The sequence below is a fragment of the Cyanistes caeruleus genome, chromosome 6 (assembly GCF_971803275.1).
Source record: "Cyanistes caeruleus chromosome 6, bCyaCae1.hap1.1, whole genome shotgun sequence".
Lineage (NCBI taxonomy): Eukaryota > Metazoa > Chordata > Aves > Passeriformes > Paridae > Cyanistes > Cyanistes caeruleus.
Genome location: NC_141706.1, coordinates 23940018 through 23962868, shown reverse-complemented (window position 1 = coordinate 23962868; position 22851 = coordinate 23940018). Strand labels below are relative to the sequence as shown.

General features: G+C 45.1%; 1 protein-coding gene across 13 annotated transcripts in view; it reads left to right on the top strand.

Moving 5' to 3' along the window:
• Positions 1-22851, top strand: part of CRACR2B (calcium release activated channel regulator 2B) — a 46814-nt gene that overhangs the window by 10890 nt on the left and 13073 nt on the right. For 10 of the 13 annotated variants that reach the window (XR_015288706.1, XR_015288705.1, XR_015288703.1 and 7 more), the window contains exons 2-10: positions 8939-9192; positions 10596-10707; positions 13263-13437; positions 15611-15757; positions 16062-16152; positions 16273-16365; positions 19269-19456; positions 20134-20205; positions 20636-20690. Coding sequence is in view for 8 of the 13 variants with exons in the window: in XM_086895691.1 (XP_086751817.1) it covers positions 8939-9192; positions 10596-10707; positions 13263-13437; positions 15611-15757; positions 16062-16152; positions 16273-16365; positions 19269-19456; positions 20134-20205; positions 20636-20690 (1187 nt within the window). In the remaining 5 variants the exon portion in view is untranslated. Of the gene's footprint in view, positions 1-2877; positions 2982-7721; positions 7837-8938; positions 9193-10595; positions 10708-13262; positions 13438-15610; positions 15758-16061; positions 16153-16272; positions 16366-19268; positions 19457-20133; positions 20206-20635; positions 20691-22851 lie in introns of those variants that run through there. The other 3 variants (XM_023928899.2, XM_086895696.1, XM_086895695.1) reach the window with 3 other exon arrangements.

Genomic DNA, 22851 nt, shown 5'->3' with positions numbered 1-22851 from the left:
AACCGAGTGGATTACTGTACCCATGATGGCCATGACAGTTGTGGGGAGAAGCCTGGCCTCTGGCTGTTGGAGTATGAAGTCCATTAGACTTTCTGCTGATGAAAATGTAGCAAATGCTCTGCCTTTTGGTCAAAGATTCCATGCCCTTTGAGAGGGGTTTCTGCAGATGAGAGAGCAGCCTCTATTCATGCTGAGGAACAGCCAGGCTGAACCAGCCCTGTGCCTCCTGCAGCAGCTAATGGCAGATATCCTCATCTTCCCAGCATAAAAATGGGATGATCCACTCCTAGGGCACTCTTTTTGCTATTTGTGGAAAAGAAAATTTGCACCAAAGCAGCTATTTTTTGTAATAGTCCTTTTGTAATAGACAGAGCAGAATAAAACAGCCACTTCTTCAGCTCATGAATGCCGGTGACATTCTCAGCATCTCATGTCAGTGAGATGACACACTTGAAGGATTTGTAGAGAAGTGCTTCCTCCTGTTTGATGTGCAGATGCCATCACCAGCTTAATCTGAGGCTCCTGGATCCTTTTCTTAAAGGAGGCAAATTTTTCACCATCTTTGGCATTTGGGAATTGGCTACACAGGCAACTCCACAACCCCTAAATTCTAGCATTTGAAGCTTTGTGTATCCTTTAGAATATTTTATCCATTTATTAAACAAAAGGCTGTTTCTGTATAATTTTGCCTTTGACAAGAACACTGACAAAATGTATCTGGCCCTCCACCAGCAGAGGACTGAGGTGTGCCTGCTTTCAGCCTGAATTTTTTTGTCTGCAGGACACCAAGTGTGGTTGCATTCTTGAGGGCTGGGGCATGTACCTAATCACTGCTTGCAGGGTGTAAAAGAAGTCTTCTCAGCAGCCTTTCTCCTGATGTGTCCCTGCTGAGCTGCAGCAGGTGAGGTTTTTTTTAGCTTGATGACACCTTAGATGTTCAGTAAAAGGTGGCATGAGCCCAGCAGAAGGGTGCTGAATCCTGGTTGTTGTCTCAGATACAACCTGCTCTGCATGCAAGTGCTCCCTTCTCTAAAGGGGCAGGAGGGAGTTGCTGCTCATGTTCCATTAAATGAACTGAGGATCTGCCCTGGATTTCCTGAAGAGCTTTAATTGCCACATTAAATTTGGATCTTGTTTTCCTTATGGGGCATTCCTACCTGCCTCAACAACCCCTAGAAAAGAGGAGTAGGAGAGAGCAGGGATCTCCTTAGCCTGGGCTCTCAGTGCTCAAATTTTACTTTGAATCAAAAATGACCCAGTGTATCTGATGTCAAGCACTGAGTCCTCTGTCTTCTATCTTCTTTTTCCCACATCTAGGCTGGCAAATAAAGTTTATTTGCCTCCTGCCTACCTGCCTGGTCTGTAGGTATCTCCTGCAGAGCACATATTCTCTCGTCAACATACTTGGTGTTAGGCATGATCTCTTTTCTGAACTCCAAGCAGCATCTGCCTCCACCTTCACAGCACTGTTAGTGGTGTTCAGCTAATGCTGCAGTATATAAGATGAATCCTTAAGTGATGTAATGCTCTGTTCTGTCACTTTAAAGGAAAGTTTCAGGAAACCTGTAAGCTTTTATAAAGTAAAGAAATTCACTAAAATGACCTGTTTTTAAACTAGCTGTTATTTGTCATGCCTTATTGCAGGCATGCTCTTTATTTTCTGAGAAATCAGCTGTGTGCTAGTTACACTGACAGATCCAAGACCATTAGCTGTTTATGGAAAAAATGTGGTTTGGATTTTGTTTTTAATTGCTGAGAATTAACTCTTGGCCCAAATATTATTAGAGGAAAATCTGATGCTTTCTCTCTCCAGTCCTGAAGCAAAACAACCCAACAAAGCCAAAAGCCCAATTAGTAGGAGAGGTTCCAGTGCAAACACTCTCCCTCACTGTTTGCTGTGCCAATGCTGTGCCAGCGTGAGAGAGCTGCAAAATGCCACTAGCTGGCAATGCCAAAGCTGGGGAGCAGCACGAGGGTGTGATGGAGGATTTGTGGCAATTTCTGGGGTGAAGGATGTTGTTTTGGGATGCTGTAGATACCTGTGTTGCAGACTTCTTACATTGATAGTTGTTGGCACAGTCGGTGGTTTCTGTTGTGCTGTTGAGTCGGGAAGCATGGGTGACTGCAGATTTAACAAGTTTATTTGTTCACCTCTTGAAATGGAAAAGGAAAACCATTACCACTCACATGTTGCTTGGTGATAAGAGCAGTAGAGTCTGAATCAAACAACTTTACCCATAGCAAGATTTTTTTAGCAAAGATCAAGAAGATCATGATGGTAAATTCCTCTTTAATGAGCTTTGGTGAGGGAACTAGTGAATTGCAGCAGAGCACCTTTTTAAGTTGCTCTTCAGAATGATGAAGGCTCTTGAACCCATCAGTGTTTCTGGGATGTACCTTGGTGTCCTAACTGGCATATCCCATGGTGAAGTCATCCAAGATATGGCAGCACAGGTTAGCTCTGGGCTATCAGGCTGGGCTAATCCCCTGCTGAATAAACAACACAAAGGTTCCTGGATCTGTTCCTGTTTCCTTAAACAGATACAGTCGAGTGCAGGCAATTAAAAGAGAGAGAGAGTAAAGTGTAGCTCTAGATATGAATACCTGATTCCAGGCTTTCTGCCCAGGGTGTGTATGGGTTTCTTAGGTTTTTTTTTAAAGAAAAAACTTTGGCAAAACAATTTATGTTTTCCTCATTTTTCAGTGTATTTCTTTTCCTGCCATTCCCTTTGGGAAGGGAGAGCCCAACAACCACCCAAACAAATTCCAAACAACGGAAACAAATTTCCTAGAGAAAGGAAAGAGAAAAATTAATTTTGAACAAAGTAGACTAGAGAAATAACTACTTTCTTTTTGCTTTTCTCCCAACCTCTTTAGGCTGAGCCTTGGCAGAGCCTTTTAAAATAATTTTCATCAAGTGAGTACCCAGTTCCTTTGAGCAGCTTTTGGAAATTTAGCAGCTGTGGAAGTTTGTCACAGAGGTCAGTGTCTTTCCCTGGCAAGATCTGCTCTGCCTTCACCTGGTCAGTTTTGTATGGCTGTGATTTTTGTCACTGAATAGGTGCTTTTTGCCTGCAACTAGGACAGTAATTGTAAATACCTATATTTGATCACTGAATCTCACTGTGCTATAAAATCTGGAATGTGTAGATGTGACTGTGACCTGCAATGAGCACATTTTATAGCAATTGCTAGCTTTCAAAACCTTGGGACCAACAGGTAGGTAGAACAAACAGAGCAAGTGGCATATGTTTGATATAAGATGGTATAAGGACCTGTGAAGTTTTTATTGTCCGTTTCTTGTAAAACTTAGCTGTTGTTCACCTGCTCCTGAGTGTTGCTTCCATTCCATGACCAAGCAACAAATGCTTTGTACCTACTGCATCTTGGCCTGCTTTTGTTATGCATTTGTAATGTGCTGGAGCAACAGCCTTCTGCAGCAGTGACCCCTTACCCAGCCCTTCATCTCCTCTTGGTGTAATAGCTTCTCACGTATGGGATCAAACCTGTCTCGTCCAGCGTATGCACCAGGAGTGTGACCCCTGTGTGCCTAAACACATGGTGAATTCCTTCCTTTGAAATTGTAAGACTTATTTTTCTGCATCAGGAGTAGAAAGGAAAGGGTGTGTATTCTTCTGATTTGTTTAAATAACTGGCTTAAATATTTAGCTTTAGTATGGGGGTGGTTTTGTTGTTTCTAATAATATTGTCTTAGGCAGAGATACAGGAGGATGTCTTTTGGGAAACCTCCCAGCAAGTATCTGAGCACTTCAGTCTGTGGTACCCCTAGAACGAGTCTTCTTTAATTTTCCCTTCTACCACTCTGTCACCAAAAATTTAGTGATGTAGGAAAGCTTTCCCTTATAGGTTCCCTCTACAGGACCCAAACACTGGCCTTGTTCTGTAGTCCTGGGTAAGTCACTCAGCCAGTTGTGCTTAGTTTTTCCCTCCTTCATTAACTGTTGATCCATTGTCCTGCACTGGGGAGGACTGCTAGGAATGCAGCGTATTCAGTGCATGCACAATGCCCTGCAGTGACTAGGGTCATCTAAGGACCAGCTGTGGAAATTTGGCTGCACTCCTCACTTTCCTTTCCTCCTTGTCATAGGGCTGTGGAAAAAAAAAAACCAACACCCCTAAGTTGTCATGTGCACATGGTGGTCAGGGTCACCTAGATAAGGGCTTGGCTGTTGACAGCATTTTATCCATGACTTTCCTGTACCTCTTTAGCACTGCTTTACAGCTACAAGGGGAGAAGCTTTTTGAGGCAATAAATTGGAAATTATGACCCTGTAGTGGCTACCTTGAAAGTAGTATCCCCATTTTCCAGGAAAAGCAGCTTGTGTCTGTTCTTTCTGTTTGTTGAAATTTGCAGTTTCTGTTTTCAAGTTTTTCATTCTTCAGCTTTGAGGCTTTGAAGCTATTTGGATGCTTGAGTTTCACATGTAATTATCATTCTTCAGATATTGAGTCTAACAGTGCCAGCTGTCACAAGCACCAGGAACCAGACTGGAGGAGCTGACAATCTCTAGGCATAGGCAGGTGACGTGACTTATCCATGGCCATATGGCCAGCTGAGTCAGGATTAAAATTCAAGTCTTATGATTTTCCTAAAGAATGCCAAGCCTGTGGGAGCCAGCTGACTTTCTGCCACAGCTTTGCAAAGGACAAACCACAGTTTATGCCTTAAGTAGTTAAAATAGTCATGTAAGACTGGTCTCAGTTTCCTCAGTGTAGAAATATGAGTGCTGGTGCTAACTGTCTTTATGGCAGGCAACTTCCTGTTCTGTGCTGTGTCTGAGACGACCTGTGTTTGCTTTCCAGGCTCTGGGAAAGTTGTCTTGCAGGAGCAGGTGAATTTTTGCTTGCTAAGCCCCAGCACATAGTATGGCAGGAGTTACCTGGTGTAATCCATAGCTCTGTATCAGGTTTGTCAGGTGCTGGACACTGCCCAAACCTGGACTGTACAGTATCATTAGCTGACCTTGAGCACAGGCAGCCAAACCCATGGGGGAAGACAGGGCTGAAGTCAAATATTACACACCAGGGTGATTTGTGCATGTTGTGTTGGAGCCCTCTAGATCCCTGGCACTTCCATCCTCCCATTAGATCTCCCAGGCTCTGGGAAAGGAAGTTTTGGTCTCCAGTACAGTTTGCAGAGGTGGAGGTGGCTGAGAACTCGTTTGAACGGAAGCTGGGACTCCATCTCTTGTGGAATTGATGCTGATCAAACCATGTACCCCAAAAACAGTCCCATAAAGCTTTGTCAGCACCCACTGGCTACAGCTGGAGCCCCGTTTCTGTCAGCGTGTTCATGGGAACAGTGAATGTTTTCATACAGTTTCAAAGGGAGGCTGGACAAGTGTCTTGGAAGATAAGGAAGGAATTGCGCCAGGCTGGCAGTGGCTATTAGCTGGCAGATGTCTTCAGGGAAGTCTTCTCCTTGTTTATCCTGCTGTAACTCTTCCTTCACCAGCCACTCACAGCCACTGTTGAGGGCAGAATGCTGGGCTAGACAAACTCTGCTGTGACCCATTGTGCACCTTTTTGTGATGGAAATCAACAGCTCAAGATGCAGACGTTGTCCTGACTCCAGGTTAGATGTGGAAATTGATTCTTACTGGTGTTGACCTTTTCCTGCCAGAAGGGACTGGGGAAAAAGTAATTCTGACAAGAAGTTTTGGTAACGATCACTGGCTTTGTCACTGGAGGTGGCTTGACTTCATCCCTCTGGCAGAGCCTGGCAGGTTTGTCTGACCAAAAGCATTAGCTGCCTGTACATATCTTCTCGGCCTTTGCCCCTTGCATTGGGGAAGCATGGTTCTTTCCAAGCTGATCTTTCTGCACTTAAGCCAGCTCTGCTTGCCTCGCTTTTGGGGACTGGTCCACAGTTCTGGTACTCCAAAGACCTTAGCCTCTTTCAGAGTGGTCCTTCTGTGATGTGCATCGTGCTGATGAAGCTGCTGCCCCAGTCCCTTGCAGTGATGATCTGTAACTAGGGAAGGTATGACAGCACTTGTTAGGCTGAGATCTGCTTTGTGCCCCACCTGCACCACGCAGTGCCCTTACAAACAGGGACAGAGAGGAAGAATTTCTCAATCACGGGCTTCTGGGAGAGAGGTCCATCAGAGCTGCAATGTATTTTGCTTTCTGGGGCTCTCTCTTATTTGCTGCTTTGTTCCTCTACAAGTGCTGTCTCACCATTGAAAAAGCCACATCTGGCTTGAAGCCACTTGAAGCAGCTTGGACAAGAGACTTCCTGCTCTGAACATTGAATTAATGGGCTTGGTCTTTTACACGAGTGAAATCCTTTCAGACTTTTGTCCATGTCAGGCTCCCAGCTCTACTAATTAAGAGGCTTTTAACTCAGACAGTGTTTGTGAGCCACAGTGCAGCTGGGCTTTTGAAAAAATGAGGAAATGCTAGAGGTAGGGATGTAATGGGTTGGATTTCAACTTCAAAAAATGTCTCTGAGAGAGAACAGAACATCCTCCTTGCATCACCTTTTGTTTGCTGCAGCAAAGCTGGGGAGATGTCAACTGCGTGGGCTGCTCTAGAACTGATGAAGCTGATAATAAGAAAGTAAGGTCATCTTTACTTCTGGGGTACTCAGTATGTCTTAGACAGCTAGAGGGATGTTTTAGAAAACATTGCTTACTTGTGCCTTTGCTTATTCTGGCTATTTTCTGCAATCCTGTCATAGCTCTCACTTTGAAATCCCATTTGCTTTCCACCCATGCTTCTGTCTGGTACAGGGTGATGCTTGTACTGAGGCTGTATCTTTGCAGAAGGAATGGGACTGGAAAAACCCTTCAGGAAGGTGGCATGTAGAAGCCAATAATTATCATTCATCAATATTATTCCTCACTATAATCACCTGTAAAATCTAGGAAGCATGAGATATTTGGGTCTCTTGTTTTTCTTTCAAGGCCAGCTTTGCCACTTTTACTTGAATATGAAAATTCAGCTGGTGTTCCTTCTGACTTCTTTACTACTTTCACACACAGTCTTGCTATCAGAAGCAAACTGACTGTCCAGCTAATGCATGGAATCTAACTAGAGTCTCCAAATTTTCCTGTGTTGTCTCCGTAACACAAAATATGCTTGGTAGGAGGGTTTGTTTGAGAAAGAGAAATAGAGGAAAAACATGGTCTGCCTTCTTATTTTTTATGCTTTCTTCCTTTCTTTCCTCTGCTGTGTTTCCCAAAGCTTGGGTCCAACTCTGTGTCCATTGCTTGCCAGGGATGTTTACTTGACTAGAAACATATAATAGTACCCATTTATAGGTAGCCTTCTGCAGAGTTTAGTGTCACTTGAACAGATATTTATTTGAAACAGAGGTGCTCTGGAAAAACACTGATTTAAAAGGGGGAATGAAGCGTTCTGCTTGTTCTGTGAAGCAGAACCACCCGCTGGCTCACAGACCAGCAGTAACAAACAGAGTCAAAGAGCGTGGGGCATAATTGCCTTCTCCTTTTGTGTCAGCTTCATATCGTTCTCGCATGTGACATTCTTCCTGGCCATCAAGCTCTTTATCCTCCCATTGTACCAAGAGTGCAAACAGAATTAGTTTGTTTGTTATCGTGGCATCTGTACATGGCTTTTAATTTCTTGGAGGTTAAAAAAACCCAAGCAACCCAACCCTCAAGCCCTCTTTGTCCAGCACTGTTTAAATCTGCTCTCAGCTTGCTTGCACAGCTCTTTTCTGCTCTGCAATGCAGAAAACAGGACTGCAGACAGAGAAATCTAAAGCAATCTGTGCAACAAGGTTTCAAGAATGTGGTGGCATTGCTGAAGAGGAGCTGTCTGGAGAAGGTGTCTGACTCCATGAGATCAGTAAGTCAAGAAGGTGGCTTGGTGTAGGGATGCATTGTAGGCATTTTTACAGTCACAGTGCTAAGCTTAAATGGGTGCTTCCAATCCTTTTTGCTTTAGGTACTTGTAAGTGATGGGAAATATTTTCTTTGGCCTCTGAAATGTCTCCATAGTTTTGTGGTTTCCTTCCTATAAAGGTGAGGGTTTCAGATTAAAATTCTGTTTGGCAGCTCATGAGTTCTCAAAACAGAGGCTTGAAGAAAAGTGGTCAGGAGTGCCCAGCTTATTAAATTTTTCCCACTGTAAGAATTGTCTGACCTTTCTTTGTACTGTAACAGCATAATAAAAAAAATAAAAATGGAGCTACTATTTGGAAAGTGTTAACAAGAAAATGTCAGAGGTAGAAGGCCAGACAGAGGACCTGTCTGGGAGAGGGCTGGGCGTGACATTTCTTCTTCTCTTTCTTCTATCACTTGCACAGATCATCCTCCTATCTGCTCTCATCCTGCTGTGGGATTTTGCAGTTTTAATACAGGTTTGGTGCTCAAAGGCATGGTGCAGAAAAGCAACAAGAGAAGGAAAAGTACCTATTATTGCCAGAGGAACCAAGACCAGAGAGGAGCAGCTCACAGTGTTGGAGCCCCGTTTTAGCTGATGTGGGACTATTGCTGTGCTCCCATGCAGATTTACCTGTATGCTTTAAATGTTCCCTTCCCACCCTCTTGTCTCCACTTTCCCTTGGCACCTGGCTTTCACCAGCAAAGAACTCAGACTGCACTGCGTGTCTGAGGCAGAGGAGGAGAGATGACAGCAGAGCCTCCCTGCTGTGTGGAGGGTTACAGATGTGTGGAAGGCTTAGCTACACCCATGTTGTGTTCAGGGTTTTCCTACATAAGGTGTGTGCCTCAGTGTGGTGTGTCCCTGACACAAGCTCCTTCCCCTGCTCTGCTAGGTTCATAGAACCATGGAATATTTTGGGTTGGAGGGGACTTCAAAGGTTATTTTGTCCAGATCTGGTGCTGAATGTTGTTCTTTCAACCCTCGAGGCATTTAACTATATCACGTGTGGGTTAGAAGCAGAGGGTCATATTTGACTGAGTTTTCTCTGTTTCCTGCCCCACAGCTCTTCTTTGGCCCTGCCCTGGGGAAAAAGACTTTGAGAAGATGGAGAACCAGAGTGGAGTGCTCTTGGGATACATCCGCTGGGAAGGAAAAGAGGAAGGGGGTGAGGAGAACGGGGTGGCTCATCGTGTTTCTCCTCCCAGCCAAATGAGCAGACTGGAAGATGTGCAGGTGGAGATGCTTGAGAAAGCAAGGGAGCTCTTCCAGCTGTGTGACAAGGATAAGAAGGGTTTTATCACCAAGGTGGACATGCAGGTGAGGGAAAAAAATTCTTCCTCTGTCCTGGGCGGATCTGTAAAGTTATGGGTGGGAAAATAGGAGACAGTGTGGCATGCCTTCACTCTTGGCAAGTGTGGGTGTGCATGTGGCCTCTGTCTTACACATATTTCTAAGAACCAAACTCTGACACAGCTGCTAGGAACTAAAACTTCCAGGAGTGCCTTGCACCTCCAGGGAATTCCTGAGACAAGTGGAATTGTAATTCAAAATTTTGAAGGAATGCATAAAATAAAACAAATCATGACTTTTCTTACAAATATCAAGCATGCAGTAGATAGGAAATCTGGAAGAAAAAAAAATATTTTGCTTTAATTAAAAAAACCCCAAAAAACCAAGCCCCCCCAAAACCTACATGATGAACAATACATCAATCTCTCAAAAAAACAGTTGAGACAAAAAAGTTATACAATCCTAGTTAAAGCCTAATCTAAAAGCTCATCTTAGACCTGAACTATATTTGCTGTATTTGCTCTACATTTTGCTGCTTTCTGTTAAAAAAGTACTTGTTAACAAAATCCCTGTAGTTCTTAGTGAGTTTTGTTTTAAAGGTTCATCAGGAAGGTGACATGTGGATTGTTTTTCTCCTGCCCCATCTCTCCCCACATCTATAAATAACACTTGACAGGTTCATGCCACTTTAAATATTGACTCATTTTTCTTTGGGTTGTGTGATGTCTAATTTTTGTAGTTACTTTAATAAATTTTTATTAAGTTTTTATCTAAAGCTGCATGGTTAATGGACAGCTATGAGGTTTTAGTTTACACTCTTCTTGGTTGTTTCTTTGGGTGCCCCTCCACATTAGGTGCTCTGCATGTGTGTTATGAAGGGGAATTGTTTTGCTTCTTGTCCATGTTGTGGGTATGGTCCCAGCAGGCAGAAGGTGACAGAGGAAACCTAACTTGCTGTTATGAACTGAACATTTCCTTCAGGTTCTGCAAGAGCTTGGAGCTGAATCCAGATACCCTCAAGTCTGACCTCTCTCCCTGGCCAAAGACATGGAGCTGGTATCTGGTGTGCCCAGAGCCTCTCCCGGGAGCAGCAGTGGTCACAGGAGCTGGCAGTGCCACCTCTGAGCAGGAACGGAGGGAGGCAGTGAGCTAGACACAGTGGTTTGGAAATGGGTTGAGCTTTCTCCAAAGAAAATAACCTGAAATTCCCTCTCTGAAGTCCTGGTAGAATGATCCATTAATGGAAAAAATCAATGACTCCAGGCTGGTGTTTGTATCATCACTCAGCTCTACTGGCAGACTGTTGCACCCTGGGCAGGATGCAGTGCTGAAAGGGGACATTGCTGTGGGGCAGAGCTGAGCAAGGCAGGGACAGTCACAAGGAAGGCTTGAGCTGTGCCTCAAGTTTGTTCATTCTTTTGTCTTTGCAGCGGCTGCAGAGTGAACTCCCCCTAACCCCTGAGCAGCTGGAGACTGTTTTTGATAGCTTGGAACAGAATAATAAAGGATACCTGACACCTGTGGAGTTCAGCATGGGTCTAGGTAAGGACTGCAGGAGGAGGCAGAGGAAGGAAAAAGCCCACCTGTGACAGGATATTTTTTGTTGGTAAGAAAGTGCAGTGGTTTTGCTGAAGCTGCAGCAACTGTGCAGGACAATGCCCCATGCTCACATGGACACAATTGGAGAAGGTGGGTGTGTATCCTCCCCTCAAGGCTTTGTGCTGCTTTCTCCCACAGCTGTTCCCTGTTCCCTGCCTACCTGGCAGAGCCAGCCCCGGAACATCTCCTGATGGAGAGAGTACATGGTGCAAACTCTGCCTGGCTATCTGATCAGTTGTTCATCTGCACAGAAATATGCCTCTTGGCAACTGTCCCCAGCTGGTAGCAGTGCTGTTCAAGGGCATTAGTAGGAGTCCTGTTAGTAGGCTAGAACAGTGGCAAATAAGCCTTTGTTACCTTCTTACTGTTGTCTTTTCCAAACAGTAGGAGAATGCTAATTCTTGACCAGAAAGCACAGGTGCTCATCTGTCTTGTCAGCTCTCAGAAAATCTGCACCTGTCAGCACCTTCCTTGGACATACAGAAGTGTTAAGTGGATCAGGTCAAAGCAAGTGAACACTTGTGTGGTCTAGGGTTTTCAGAAGTGATAGAAGAGGCTCCTGAATTTTACTGTCCTGATTTCTCAGATTGTGTTTGCCCCTGGCTTTCTCACAACTTGGGAGGGAGAGCCTTCTAATGCTGCAATTTGAGTGGTCAGAAACAGCCACCATAAGAGAAGTTACAAAGAATTCCTCTAAATAAACCTAGTAAACTGTCTTGGGCCAGCCTGTTGAGGGACTGTTTTATCCCACTGAGTGCATGCTGACTACACCTGTTCCTGCCCTGTGCCTCTCTTGTTGGCTGGTTCCACTGCTTTTGTCAGAAACAAGAGTCCTGTTGGGAGTGGGGGCTTTCCAGTCCAGCACCGTGTTGCAGATGAACGGGCACTATTTGGGTACCTTGGCACCCACAGTTCCCTCTGTGTTGTGACTTGATTATTCTCAAATCTCATTGTAAGAAGCATTTGCCTCAGATGTACCGCATGAGAGCATCTGACTCTCTGCCATTGCTGGCAGAGTTAGGCAAGTTTTCTTTTTGAGTCAGGTACCACCCTGTGTTGATAGCCTGGCTCCATGGCACTTGCTCCAGTCTAGGCAAAACACTTAATTTCTGCATTTCTTTATGGTTATTCTTTGTGTCTGGCATCACTGACATCCTTTTCAGACTTTGCCCCTAACTCAGGAGTTTGGCCTGGCTGTATTTCTTGACGAGTGTGCAGGGGCAAATCGAGGGAAAGTAGTTCAAGCTGCAATAAAGTCTGCTTCTTGAGAAGGCTCCTTGCTCCTTCTAGGATATCAAAACAATCTTCAAATCATTTTCTACCTCAATTTTCCCATCTCCATCTCAATTTTCCCATCTGTAAAAGAGAGATAATGAGACATAATGACTCTTTCTCAAAAGCAGACATCAAAAGTGCCTAATCTAAACCATTCTCCTTAATTAACTGTCTGATCATCAGGTTTTAACTGATGATAAGTAGGGTCTTGGTCTCCACATTGCAAGTTTTTTACAGCACATTTTAAGAGTGGGAGAGAAGCAGCTAAATTCTGGATTTATGGAGTTAAGAAGAGGTAAAGTTTGAAGTATAATAATGATAGATATTTTTCCCCTTAGAGTAGCTTCATGTTCTCATCTCATGTGAACATCCTTGACTCCTGGTCTTGTAGTTGGGATGTCATTTCTGCCTTTTGAACCAAGCAGATGTGTTTTGGAAAGGAAGAGTAACTGCTGCTGAAGGCGTGACCTCTGTATACAGATTGAGGGGCTGTGTTTTAGATAGGATTGCTTGATTTGTTTCTTTGCGAAGGATTTGTTCGCAGCCACCAGTATTTGTTACATGCCTTGCATAGCAGTAGGTTCTTGTGGCATTAGTGTCTCAGCATGAAACAGAATCCAGCTAGCTGGAAGCCATCTGAAGGTGGGACGGGGCAGGAGGAGGCGCTTAGGGAGGGAATTCAGTCTGTCCTACACAATCCTAGCAAGAGGCAGTCCTTGTTGCGCAGCGCTTGGCTCAGAGCAGAGGTAGCACATGAGGAGGGAGGGGTAATGAGCCCCTCCTCTCTATTTTTTAAGCTGAGGAACTGCAGCATGGAGCTATTCAGGGCCAGGCGCACAGTCCCGGGGAGAGCGTGTGGGACCAGCGGCGGCTGAGCCCGGAGCGCCGCTCCGTGGGAGCGCGGTGACCTCCTGGCACAGCTTTCCGTGCTGGCAGCTCGAGGCCGTGGGTGGTGGCTCATCTGCACGCAGATGTGAGCAGAGCCCTGGCAGCCTGTGGCTGGGCTGGGAGCCAGGTTCAGTCCCAGCACTGGGGAACGGACACTGACCTCACTCAGGACGTCAGAACGGAGGCTCTTCACTGACCAGGAGCTGTATCCTACAGCAGCAGCAGCATGCACGAGGCTTCCCGTGGAGCTCTGGCAGGCTGCCATGTAAATAGCAGCTTATTCAATGACATCCGATTTGACTTTGTTTATTCTTCTTCTCTTCACCTTCCACCAGGAAAGTTAATAGGGATTGAATTGTGTCAAGGGGCTGGGAGAACGGATCACTCCAGACATGAGGAGACCTTTGAGTCAGGCTGGTCAGATGACTTGGACCCTGCAGATGATGATGAAGAAGAGAAACGATTCTGCTCCATGATGGAGCAGCTTGGAGCAGCCCAGTTGTTTGAAGAGTAAGTAGGGGAGTCACATGGCGTTGCTTCTACCCTGTTTTGATCTCACAGTACCAAAACTTCAAAGTGCCAGAAAAGACCAAAGAGATGAACTGAGCTTCAGCTTGTTCTCTGAAGCACTGCTTGGGCTCTCTGTACTGCTGCCTTGGGTTTTCATATGCGTGGTAGCAAATGCTTTGCGGTCTGGGTTTTCTCGTCAGGTACCAGTTACTTTTAGCTCAGTGCTTTTCACAGTTTCCCAAATTTGAGTTTGTAATACAGCTGTAAAATGGAACAGCTGGTGCCAGACAAGTCCAGCACAGGCAGCAAATGAAAAGAAGCATGTGAGGGTTAGATGAGGTAAGGAGGACGAGTGTGCTCTCTGTTCCAAAATGGTATGTGACTGTTCACATATTTTCAGACAATCAGTTCTAAGAGTCTTTGGGAAGCATCTGTATTCAAGGAGCTGCTTGGAGCTCTGCTGATCTTGAAGAGTGTGAAAGGCTAAACTGGGCCAAGGGGTGTTTCTGTGAGCCTTGAAACTTGGTATTAATGCCCTTGCATGTAGCTCCAGTAGAGTCTGCTGGCTCCAGTGTCATCCAGCTTTATTTTAGGCTTTCCAACATGAGGCGTTATGCATAACTGGTTCTTACCTGATGCACACCTGCAGGACCTGGGGTGCCCAACTGCATCTGTGGCTGTCCTTCTTTTCAGGCTTTGTACTCCAACTGCATTGCCATTTTGCCAGGAGCAGTCCAGGTTAGGAAAGGAGGTGACAGGATTGGAGACAGAAGCTGAGAGCGGTGGAGTTTGCTGCTTTCAGAAACACATCTGTCACAAACCAGACTTTTTTCCCCTTATTTTATTGTGATGCAAAGCACCTGCATGTTTTAGTGATAAACAGCTTCTGTCTGGAAAAAATTCTGGAAAGCTGTTATGCTTCAAACAACAGGATGACACTGTGAAAGGCCATATTACTGTTCTGGGAACACAGTCTCAACTGTTTATAACTCTGCTTTGGGAAGCAGAAGTCTCAAAGTGAAATTATCTTGTGTTTTATTTTGACCACTTAGTGGCAGTTTTATGCAATGAGTTCAGTAGCTACTTCATGTCACATCTTTGTGCCAAACCAGCTGTTGTAAAGCAGTAATATCAAACAGAAGCTAATTGGGGTGAGAGCAGGAATCTGAAATATTTTCACTGCTTTCTCTAGAAAGAAATGGTTTTATTTCATAACAAGACTCAATATATTCTTTTATTTCAAATATGAAGATTTGATTAAATGCTATAACTTTTTAAACTTGAGACAGAAAAAGAAGGCTGTCATGCAATTCTGACAGAGGAAATCAAAAGCTTTTTGGTTGGTTTGTTTTGGTTGTGTGTTTCCCCACAGAATACTAAGGGGGACAAATATATAGGCAAAGAAAAATAGCTGTTTGGATACTGACTATAGGTGTAATTATTCTGTATCTTTCAAGGCAATTTTTCAAAAGTATTTAATGATAAAAAATTTTTTTAAAGCTCTTCCCTAAAAAGAAACATGAAGTCATGTCTGCAGGCTTACAATACACTTTGGGAATGAAGTTCATAAGTGCTATGTTCAAGTTGCAATGGATTAAATGTTAAAACAGTGTAATCGTTATTGCAGGTTCAGAGAATTCTTTGGTTCTCCAGGGCTTCCTTCATTGTTATCCTGATATGACGCTTGAGCAAATTTGCATCTTTTTTTTTGTGCCTTGGTTTCCAAACCTTTTAAAAAATGAGGAGTGTAGCAGCCACCAGTACATTCTGAGTGTAAGAAAACCACCAGTGATGTTTGCTAAACTCTTCATGCTATAACAGTTTGATTTTATAACACACAGCAAATTTACTGAATATTCATTTCTCCAAGTCTTGATGTAGACACCAAATGTGTTATCGATGAAAAATTGGAAAAGCAGTCATTCCATGTTTGCTTCCTGGATTGTTTTTCTTGTCTTCCTTCAGATGACTTTTTTTATTTTGTCCTCACAATAGATCCCACTCTGCATGCATGCTCTGTCACTGTCCAATTTCCCTCTCTGCTCTAATGGTGTAACAGAGATCATCACAGGAGAATGGCAGTTTGCCCTGAGTGCATGTTGGAGTTGGAATAACAGTCCACAAGATGACACAGTAACTCTTTCTTTCTTTCTCTCTTGTATGTTTGCTCCAGCCCACATGAGATTCGGGAGCTCTGGGCTCGCCTACGAAAGGAGCGTCCAGAGCTCTTATCCAATTTTGAAGAGTTTCTGTTGCGTGTTTCATCGTACATAAAGGAGGTGAATCATGAGAAAGAGTCAATGGAACAAGCATTGAAGAGGTAAGGAGAACATCATGGCCATTTGCTGCTGGGAGCCAGCTGATGCTTGGATCCTGCCTCAGATGCAAGGAGAGACTGGGTTACAGGATGCACCAGTAAAAAAGATATTTCTTGCTGTAATAAAATGACTCTATCTTGTTCTGTTCCCATGGATTTGCTTTGCAGCAGTGCTCACCCATAACATTCAGCCTGGTTAAAATCCCACTCAGTTCCACAGAGCTGTTAGTAGGAATCTGTTTCCACCCTCCTCTTTCCTTTCTGTACTCTTTTTCTCTCCTGACCTGCATGCAACTGTGTTTTGTAGGAAGGAGTCAGATCATGATCGAGAAGTCAGGTGCCTTTATGAAGAAATGGAACAACAGATCAAAGTAGAAAGGGAGAAGCTGGTCTGCCAGGTACCTTCTCTCTTTCTCTCTTGGCTTGAAGGCAACCTTCCTTTGTTCTGAAGTAGAGGTGGTGGCTTGTCTGGCCAAGGAACAACTCTTACTGTGCTGGGTGTATCTTTACCTCTGCAGGAAGCACTGAGGCATGACAGGAGTAACTTGCTCCAGAAGGAGCTGCACAACAAAGAGCAGGAGCTGGAGAAAATCCTCTACCGCCAGAAGAAGGTAACGGGATCCAAATCCTTTCTAACAAAGCACATCCCCCTCTGCATTCTGCTCAGGGGTTTTCTGATGGAAAATGGTGTTCAGCTGCTGAGAGTTTAGCACTGGATAATTTGGTTCTAGTTAGTGAAGTCCTTCCATGTCTCTGAAGGTGCTAAGATGGTTTGTCAAATAATTGGTTTGTCTTTAGCTGTAATGCTCTTCTGTGAATGTTTTGTTCATGCATTTTCTTGTCTGCTTTGTGTTCTCTTGGCACAGTCTTCCTAACAATTGTATAATGCTGGCAAAGAAGATGGGGTAAAAATTTGAAAGTTGAGTTTGAAGGTTTTTGTGGTGTGTAAGGAAGATGTCTGTGGACATAAAAGAGCCAGATTTCTCTAGTTCTTATATTCTGGGTGCTCCAAAATGACCTGGAGTGAACAGTTCTGTGATACTTAGGTACATATTGTATACTTGCATTTGGCACTTGATGACATACTGATTAATCAGTCACATAAAAGATGAAAGCACCAGCTTTCCTTTAGCCTGCCATCCTTGGCATGGACATTTGTATGGCATGGTCCATTCCTGATGTCTTTGTCCATGGTGTCTGAAGAACTGAGATGTGACCCCCACAGAAACAAGGTATGGCAGGTACCTGCAAGATGCTGGAGACTGGGGGTGTCCCAGTTGAATATCTAGCTGTGATGTGGATGAAACAGCACTTCTCTGAAATCACCAGCTCATTGTCCAGCAGCTGGAAAAGCCAGCACAACTGAGGTGCCTTCAGGAAGGATATTGAGAATAAGATAGAGGATGTGTTTTTCCTGCTGCCCACATCTTTTATATGCCTCAGTGTGTGCAGTTCTGGTCTCTTCTAATTCCACTGTGTCCTTCTCAAGCATGAAAGTACAGAGTGCTAATATTATTAAGAAAATTAAAAGTTTGCCTTAGGAAGAGAAACCAGGGAAGTCTAGACTTTTAGGTTTTGGAGAGAAGGAGGCTAAGGGAAGATACATGTGAGCTTTATGAACTCAGAAAAGTGATGGATAAGGTCCTCACCAAACTGTTATTCCCCAAGCTCTGCAACAGCAAAGGTGAGGGATGCTCAATGAGATCAGTATGAATTTGATTTAGAAGAACACACTTCTTTTTACTGCCACTTGTGCTGGACTTTTGGCCCCAAGATGCAGGCAATATCGGCAGTTCAAAAAGGAATTGGACAAACAAATGCATAATAGGCTTGTAAATAATCATTGAAAGGAAGAATAGTCAGAGATGTGGCCTCTAGCATCCCTAGTCCAGGGACCATAGATGGGAGCAGTATATGAAGGGAAAGTACCATAGTTAGGAGCTCAGGCGTACAATTCCTAGGTAGTACCTGCTCTTGCTGAGGGTCAGAGCAGAACACTTGGGCTGCATGGACACTTACTCAAATATCAGTTCTGGTGCTCTTAACTCTGAAGCTTGGAGTGAGCTGTGTGGATAATCGGGTCCCTCTTGTGGCCGAAGATCAGTACTGTGATGGTGCTATGCCACAGCATCGCTTCTAAGGACAGACCACATAAATGGGAGAGTTGTGCGTGATGGAGATTTTTTAGGGAGGAGCAAGCGTGCTTCATTTAAAGCCAGTTCCTTGCCATATTAAAAGATCCAAAAGCTGTAAGCAGGGATTGCTGGCTTCAGTCTCAACTCCACTGCTCAGCATATGTAGTCTTGCTGAAATATTCCCCAGTGTTCACAGGACTGGAGGACTCCAGGCAAAGCTGGGTGTGGCTTGCCCTTCTAGCCTCAGGGACGAGAGGTAAGGCTTGTGTTTCAAGGAACCTAGGAAAGATGAGATCTATTCATTCCTACTCTTGACAGTTGTACATGTGTGCTGGCAGAGAGGAGGGTAGCAAGAAAAAAATTAATCTTCTGCCATGGTGTCCTGCTTTGTTTTTATTTTGAGAGGGGCAGAAAGTAGGCTGAGAGAAAAGGCAAGCTGAAGGTGTATATGTGGAGGCTGACTCTGCCACCTGCTACCCTGATCAGACCTGATTCTTGGTGTTTCTCTCTGGTTATAAGCATGGATTGCATACTATTATTTTGGGCTGTAACTTCTCAGACAGATGCTGCAGTTTCTGTGGAGCAGCATCTTCAGCAGAGGACCCTGGTTAGCTGGGGTGTGGCTGGCTGGATACTGCAGTGTCGATATGATCCCTCTTGGAATTCCCTACTTGTCATCTGAGATGGGAGGTTTTGGCAGCTGCATCTGTCTGACTCTTTCCCAGACTATGCCAGCCATTTGTAAGGAATTGAGTCACTGGCTGAGTACATGGCAGTAGGCTTTGAATTTCCCAAATCAGGTTTGTGCTGGGGGCTTGTGCTGCCTGGAGTGCAGCTCTGCCTCGGTGGCATTTAAACGACATCTCTAGCCCAAGGTCCTGTCTCTAGCAGTAGTAAAGGCCACCCAGTCACTTCACTTTCCAGGTGTAGTGTGAGATGCCCCTAGCAACTCAGTATATCCTCCTTTAGGCTGCCATGGGCTCAGGAAGCCCCTAAACTAGAGGATGCATTCCAACACCTCTGCTTAATAAGTCCCAACAGACGTGACCCTGCTCCCACCCAGATTTTTCCAGTCCTCCTTTGACCCCCATTTGAACCCTGATTCCTACAATGCCTGACAGCATTGGGTTCCTCATGCTGCCTTAAGTACTTCCTCAGCTGTGCTTAATTGCATTACTTGGTTCCCCAGTGCTGGCATGATGAGAGAGAATTCCTTCCAGTTCACCTTCTCGATGCCACTGGTGGCTCTGTATACTTAGGTTGTTTTTACCCCCTTCTGCCTCATCATTTACATCTGCTTTTTCCGCTTGTTTTGACAGTTGTGACTGAAACACAAAACCTTTCCTCTGTGTTTAACCCCTCCTTTTCTCCCATTGCAGCTGGAACATCAACTGCAGTCGCTGAACTCGGAGCAGCTGGAGACCCGCGTGCAGAATGAGAGGCTCCGGCACCTGAATGAAAACCTGCTGGAAGAGCTGGAGAAAAGCAAATGGGAGCTAGAGGCAGTGAAGGGGCAGTTACAGAAGCTCCAGAAAGAGGCTCAGCTTGAGCAAGAGCAGAAGGACAGGTGAGGAAAAAACAGGAAAGGGGAGGTGTTAGGGCAAAGACATGGACAGAGAAAGAAAGGTGGGCCAGCAGTCAAAGGGTAAGTATCCCTAGTTAGGAGCCTTGGTCTCATTAGAAGATTCTGTCTCTTTTTGAGGAAAAGAAGAAACATCCCTTACATGTTTAGGCCCATATAGGCCTAAACAGAGAGTGATATAGCTACCTTTTGCCTACCTTTTGTGGGAAATATGTTCTAGAAAATCAGTACAAAAATACAGCTGTTCCTCAGCCTAAAGGAGGCTTCTCCATATATTTTTCAGTTCACCATCCCCTCTGTAATGCTCTCTTTCAAGATCCTCTTCTAATAAATTCTGTTCTCATTTCTGGGTTAAATCTAATGATACCTATATAAAACATTGAGAGGTTTCAGATCCTGATGGCAGTGAGCATCCTTCCCATTTCTAGCACCTGAGGAAGTGGGGAGGATGAGTTGCTTGCTGTCATGTTGGAGGCGAGAAGGAGAGCTCTGGTACAACCCAACCATCCCAGCTCCCAGAACAGTGCTGCTTCCTCTGAATTCTCCTAGCATAAGGCAGGCCCTTGTCTTTGAGAATACCATGAGTGCCCCTGAGAGAGGGATGTTTGTATTTTCTATCCCATTAATTTATTTCCCCTTATTTTAAAATGCCTTTTGCCCAGGGATGTGTTTAGAGTCTCCAAGAACATGCAGAAAGAGAAACAAAGCCTCCTTCGGCAGCTGGAGCTCCTCAGGTGAGAACTGGTGAAGGCTGGAGGGAAATGCTGAGCTCTTGTGCCTGTAAGGGGCTGAGGTTTCAGCACTGTGCTTATTTCTCCCATGGAAAGCTACAGGATTGTATCCAAGCAGTGTTTAAACTCTGCTTGTTTTTCTTGGTCCAGACAGAGTTGTGCAATTTAGCCAGCTCTGGCACTTTACGGGCTATGTTATTTCACGAGGTAATCCCTTCTCTGGAGGAATTTAGTCTTTCCTGCTGGCTAAGGCAACCATGTAGAGCCCATGACCTCAGCTGGAATACATGGAGATCCCAACATGTCTAGCTGTGAACAACATCTTAATCTCTGTTCCCAAGCTGTCTTTCTGTTCTCACTTTCAATTGTTGGGGTTTACTTTATTTTTTACAAGCATCTCACTGTGTCTTTCCTATGTTTTCCTTTGGAGCAGAGAAATGAACAAGAAACTTCGAGATGAGCGAGATGCTTTTGAAGCCAAGAAGCTGGTTAGTCTCAGAAAGAAAACCTTAATTCCCAACCACCCTCCTTTCATCTGCTGCTGTTGCTGTCACCACTCGGGGGCCTGTCACTTCCACGGGGGACAATGACAAGAGCACCCGAGGCCTGTGTTGTGCTTAATACAGACTTTGCAGCACCTCTGTGTCTGTGCTGGAGGCAAGCTCTGCTGGTTGCTGCTGCCAGCTGCCTGGGTTTAACCCAAGGCACGTTGGCTGGGGACTGTTACACAGCCCTGTGCAGGGCTGCATTGGGTGCTGCCTGCTGCACATGTGGGGTCTGTGTGCTGTGCCAGGCACTGGGCACATGCAAGGAGGGGAGAGAAGCTGGATGCATCCTGAAGCTGAGTGGTGAGGAAGAAGATGGATTTTCAGATGTGCTGCTGGCTGACTGGGCATGGAGTAGCATGGGAAGGTTTTGAAGTTTTTTCTGACCCCCTGAGTTTGTAGCAGATGTTTTCAGGGGTTCCTCTGGGGAGCTCCCCATTCCTGTGAACTCTGCTGGGTGCAGCAGTGAGCCCTGTGCCAGAGAATTAGGAGAAAGCGGATCTCTCTCATCTGGAACTGTCAATCTCTGGCCTTTCCCAGCCACCAAGATAAGAACAGATATGTGGTCTATTTTTAGTTTTATTATTTTTTCATTAAAAAGTTTGTGTTCCCAAATGTCTCTTGCACAGCTGCTCTGCCCTCTTGGACCCATTCCTGCCACCATGTCTTTGCCTGCTCTGCCATCATGCCCCACCTGAAGATCTGGAAGTAGGTGACTTCCTACTTCCTAGCAGGGAAGACAGTGATAGGCTATGAAAGCCTTTCTGACTGGTGTGTAAAGGACTCTGGAAGGAAACACAGGGATTGTGTCCATATATGAGACAAAATTCCCTGCTCGATCCAGAGGCTGGGGTTCTCCTGGTGGAGAGCTGTATAAAATTATCTCAGTAAAAATTTTGGCAAGTGGTGTGAGGTATGTGTGTTTCTAAAATCTGGAAGATTTTTTTTCTTAAGTCTTAATTTTTAAAGCTGCTAACTATGTGGATGTATACCAGAGCTTCCTGCTCCCTCTTGGAAAAGCCGTAAATGCAGTCACTCTGTAGCAGAGTCCAGTGCAAGCAGGCAGAGAAAATGGTTTCTTTTCCTCTTTGCATGCATTGTGCTTCATGAGCTTGTGGGTTCCTATGGGTGGGTGGGTGGCCTGTGGAGACCACAGCTCAGGTATGTACCTCTGTGTGCAAAGCTTGCCTGCTTCTCCTCTGTTCTCTTCTCCTGCTCCCCTGCTAAGACCTGCTGCTGCAGATGGACCCAAGAGAGAGCCCAGTAGGGAGAGTCACAGCACAGAGGGGCTGCTTTCTCCCTTCTCCCAGCACTGGCAGTAGGGAATGAGGCACAGGGTGAACTCCTGCCACCGTTGCTCATCTGGCAAGGCTGTGTCTTGCTGGGCAGTTGAAGGCTGTGCTGTAGTAAGTTGGGTTTTTTTCCTTTGGCTGCTCTTGTTTCAGTCCACAGGAAAGCAGGGCTCCAAGGGCTTGCAGAGATGCTGCTATCACCATATACCTGCAGAAGGTCTGCTCGCCAGCCTGTCTCACAGAAAGGGGGAGAGGAAATAGCAATACTTCCCTGCAGAAGCAAAAAGGAGAGTCCAGCCTTCTGATGGGGATCCCTAGAGTGTGACACACTCTCTGCCAGAGACTATCAGTGCTTTTACAGGCTAAAAAGAAACCCAAGGCCTTATATGCTCTCTTAGTGCTGGGAAGAGTTATTTCTGTGAAATGAAGGTGTGATGAACAGAGGTTCTCTCATAGCAAAGATTTTGAAGTGGTTGGAAGGAGGAGTTGGGCTGTATGTGGCTGATAGCAACCCAGTCACTGCTCCTTTGCTCTTCTCAGTTCCCAGCTTAATACCTTGCTCTTCATAAGAGTTTCTGGCCTTGCCAGGGTGGGCAGACCCTAGCCCCACTTCACTCTGGGGCACTATCTTGTCCCAGGCAAGACAAGGTGTGTCACAGATAGCAATATATGGTTATTTCTGTCTATGTGCAAACCACTGATGGGTATTTTTAAGACCCAGGGGTTGCAGGTTCAGTTTCACACCCATGACCCATTGGCTATGGAGTTATGTTCGCATGCTTTATGTTGACAGAGCAAATTTCATTTCTGTT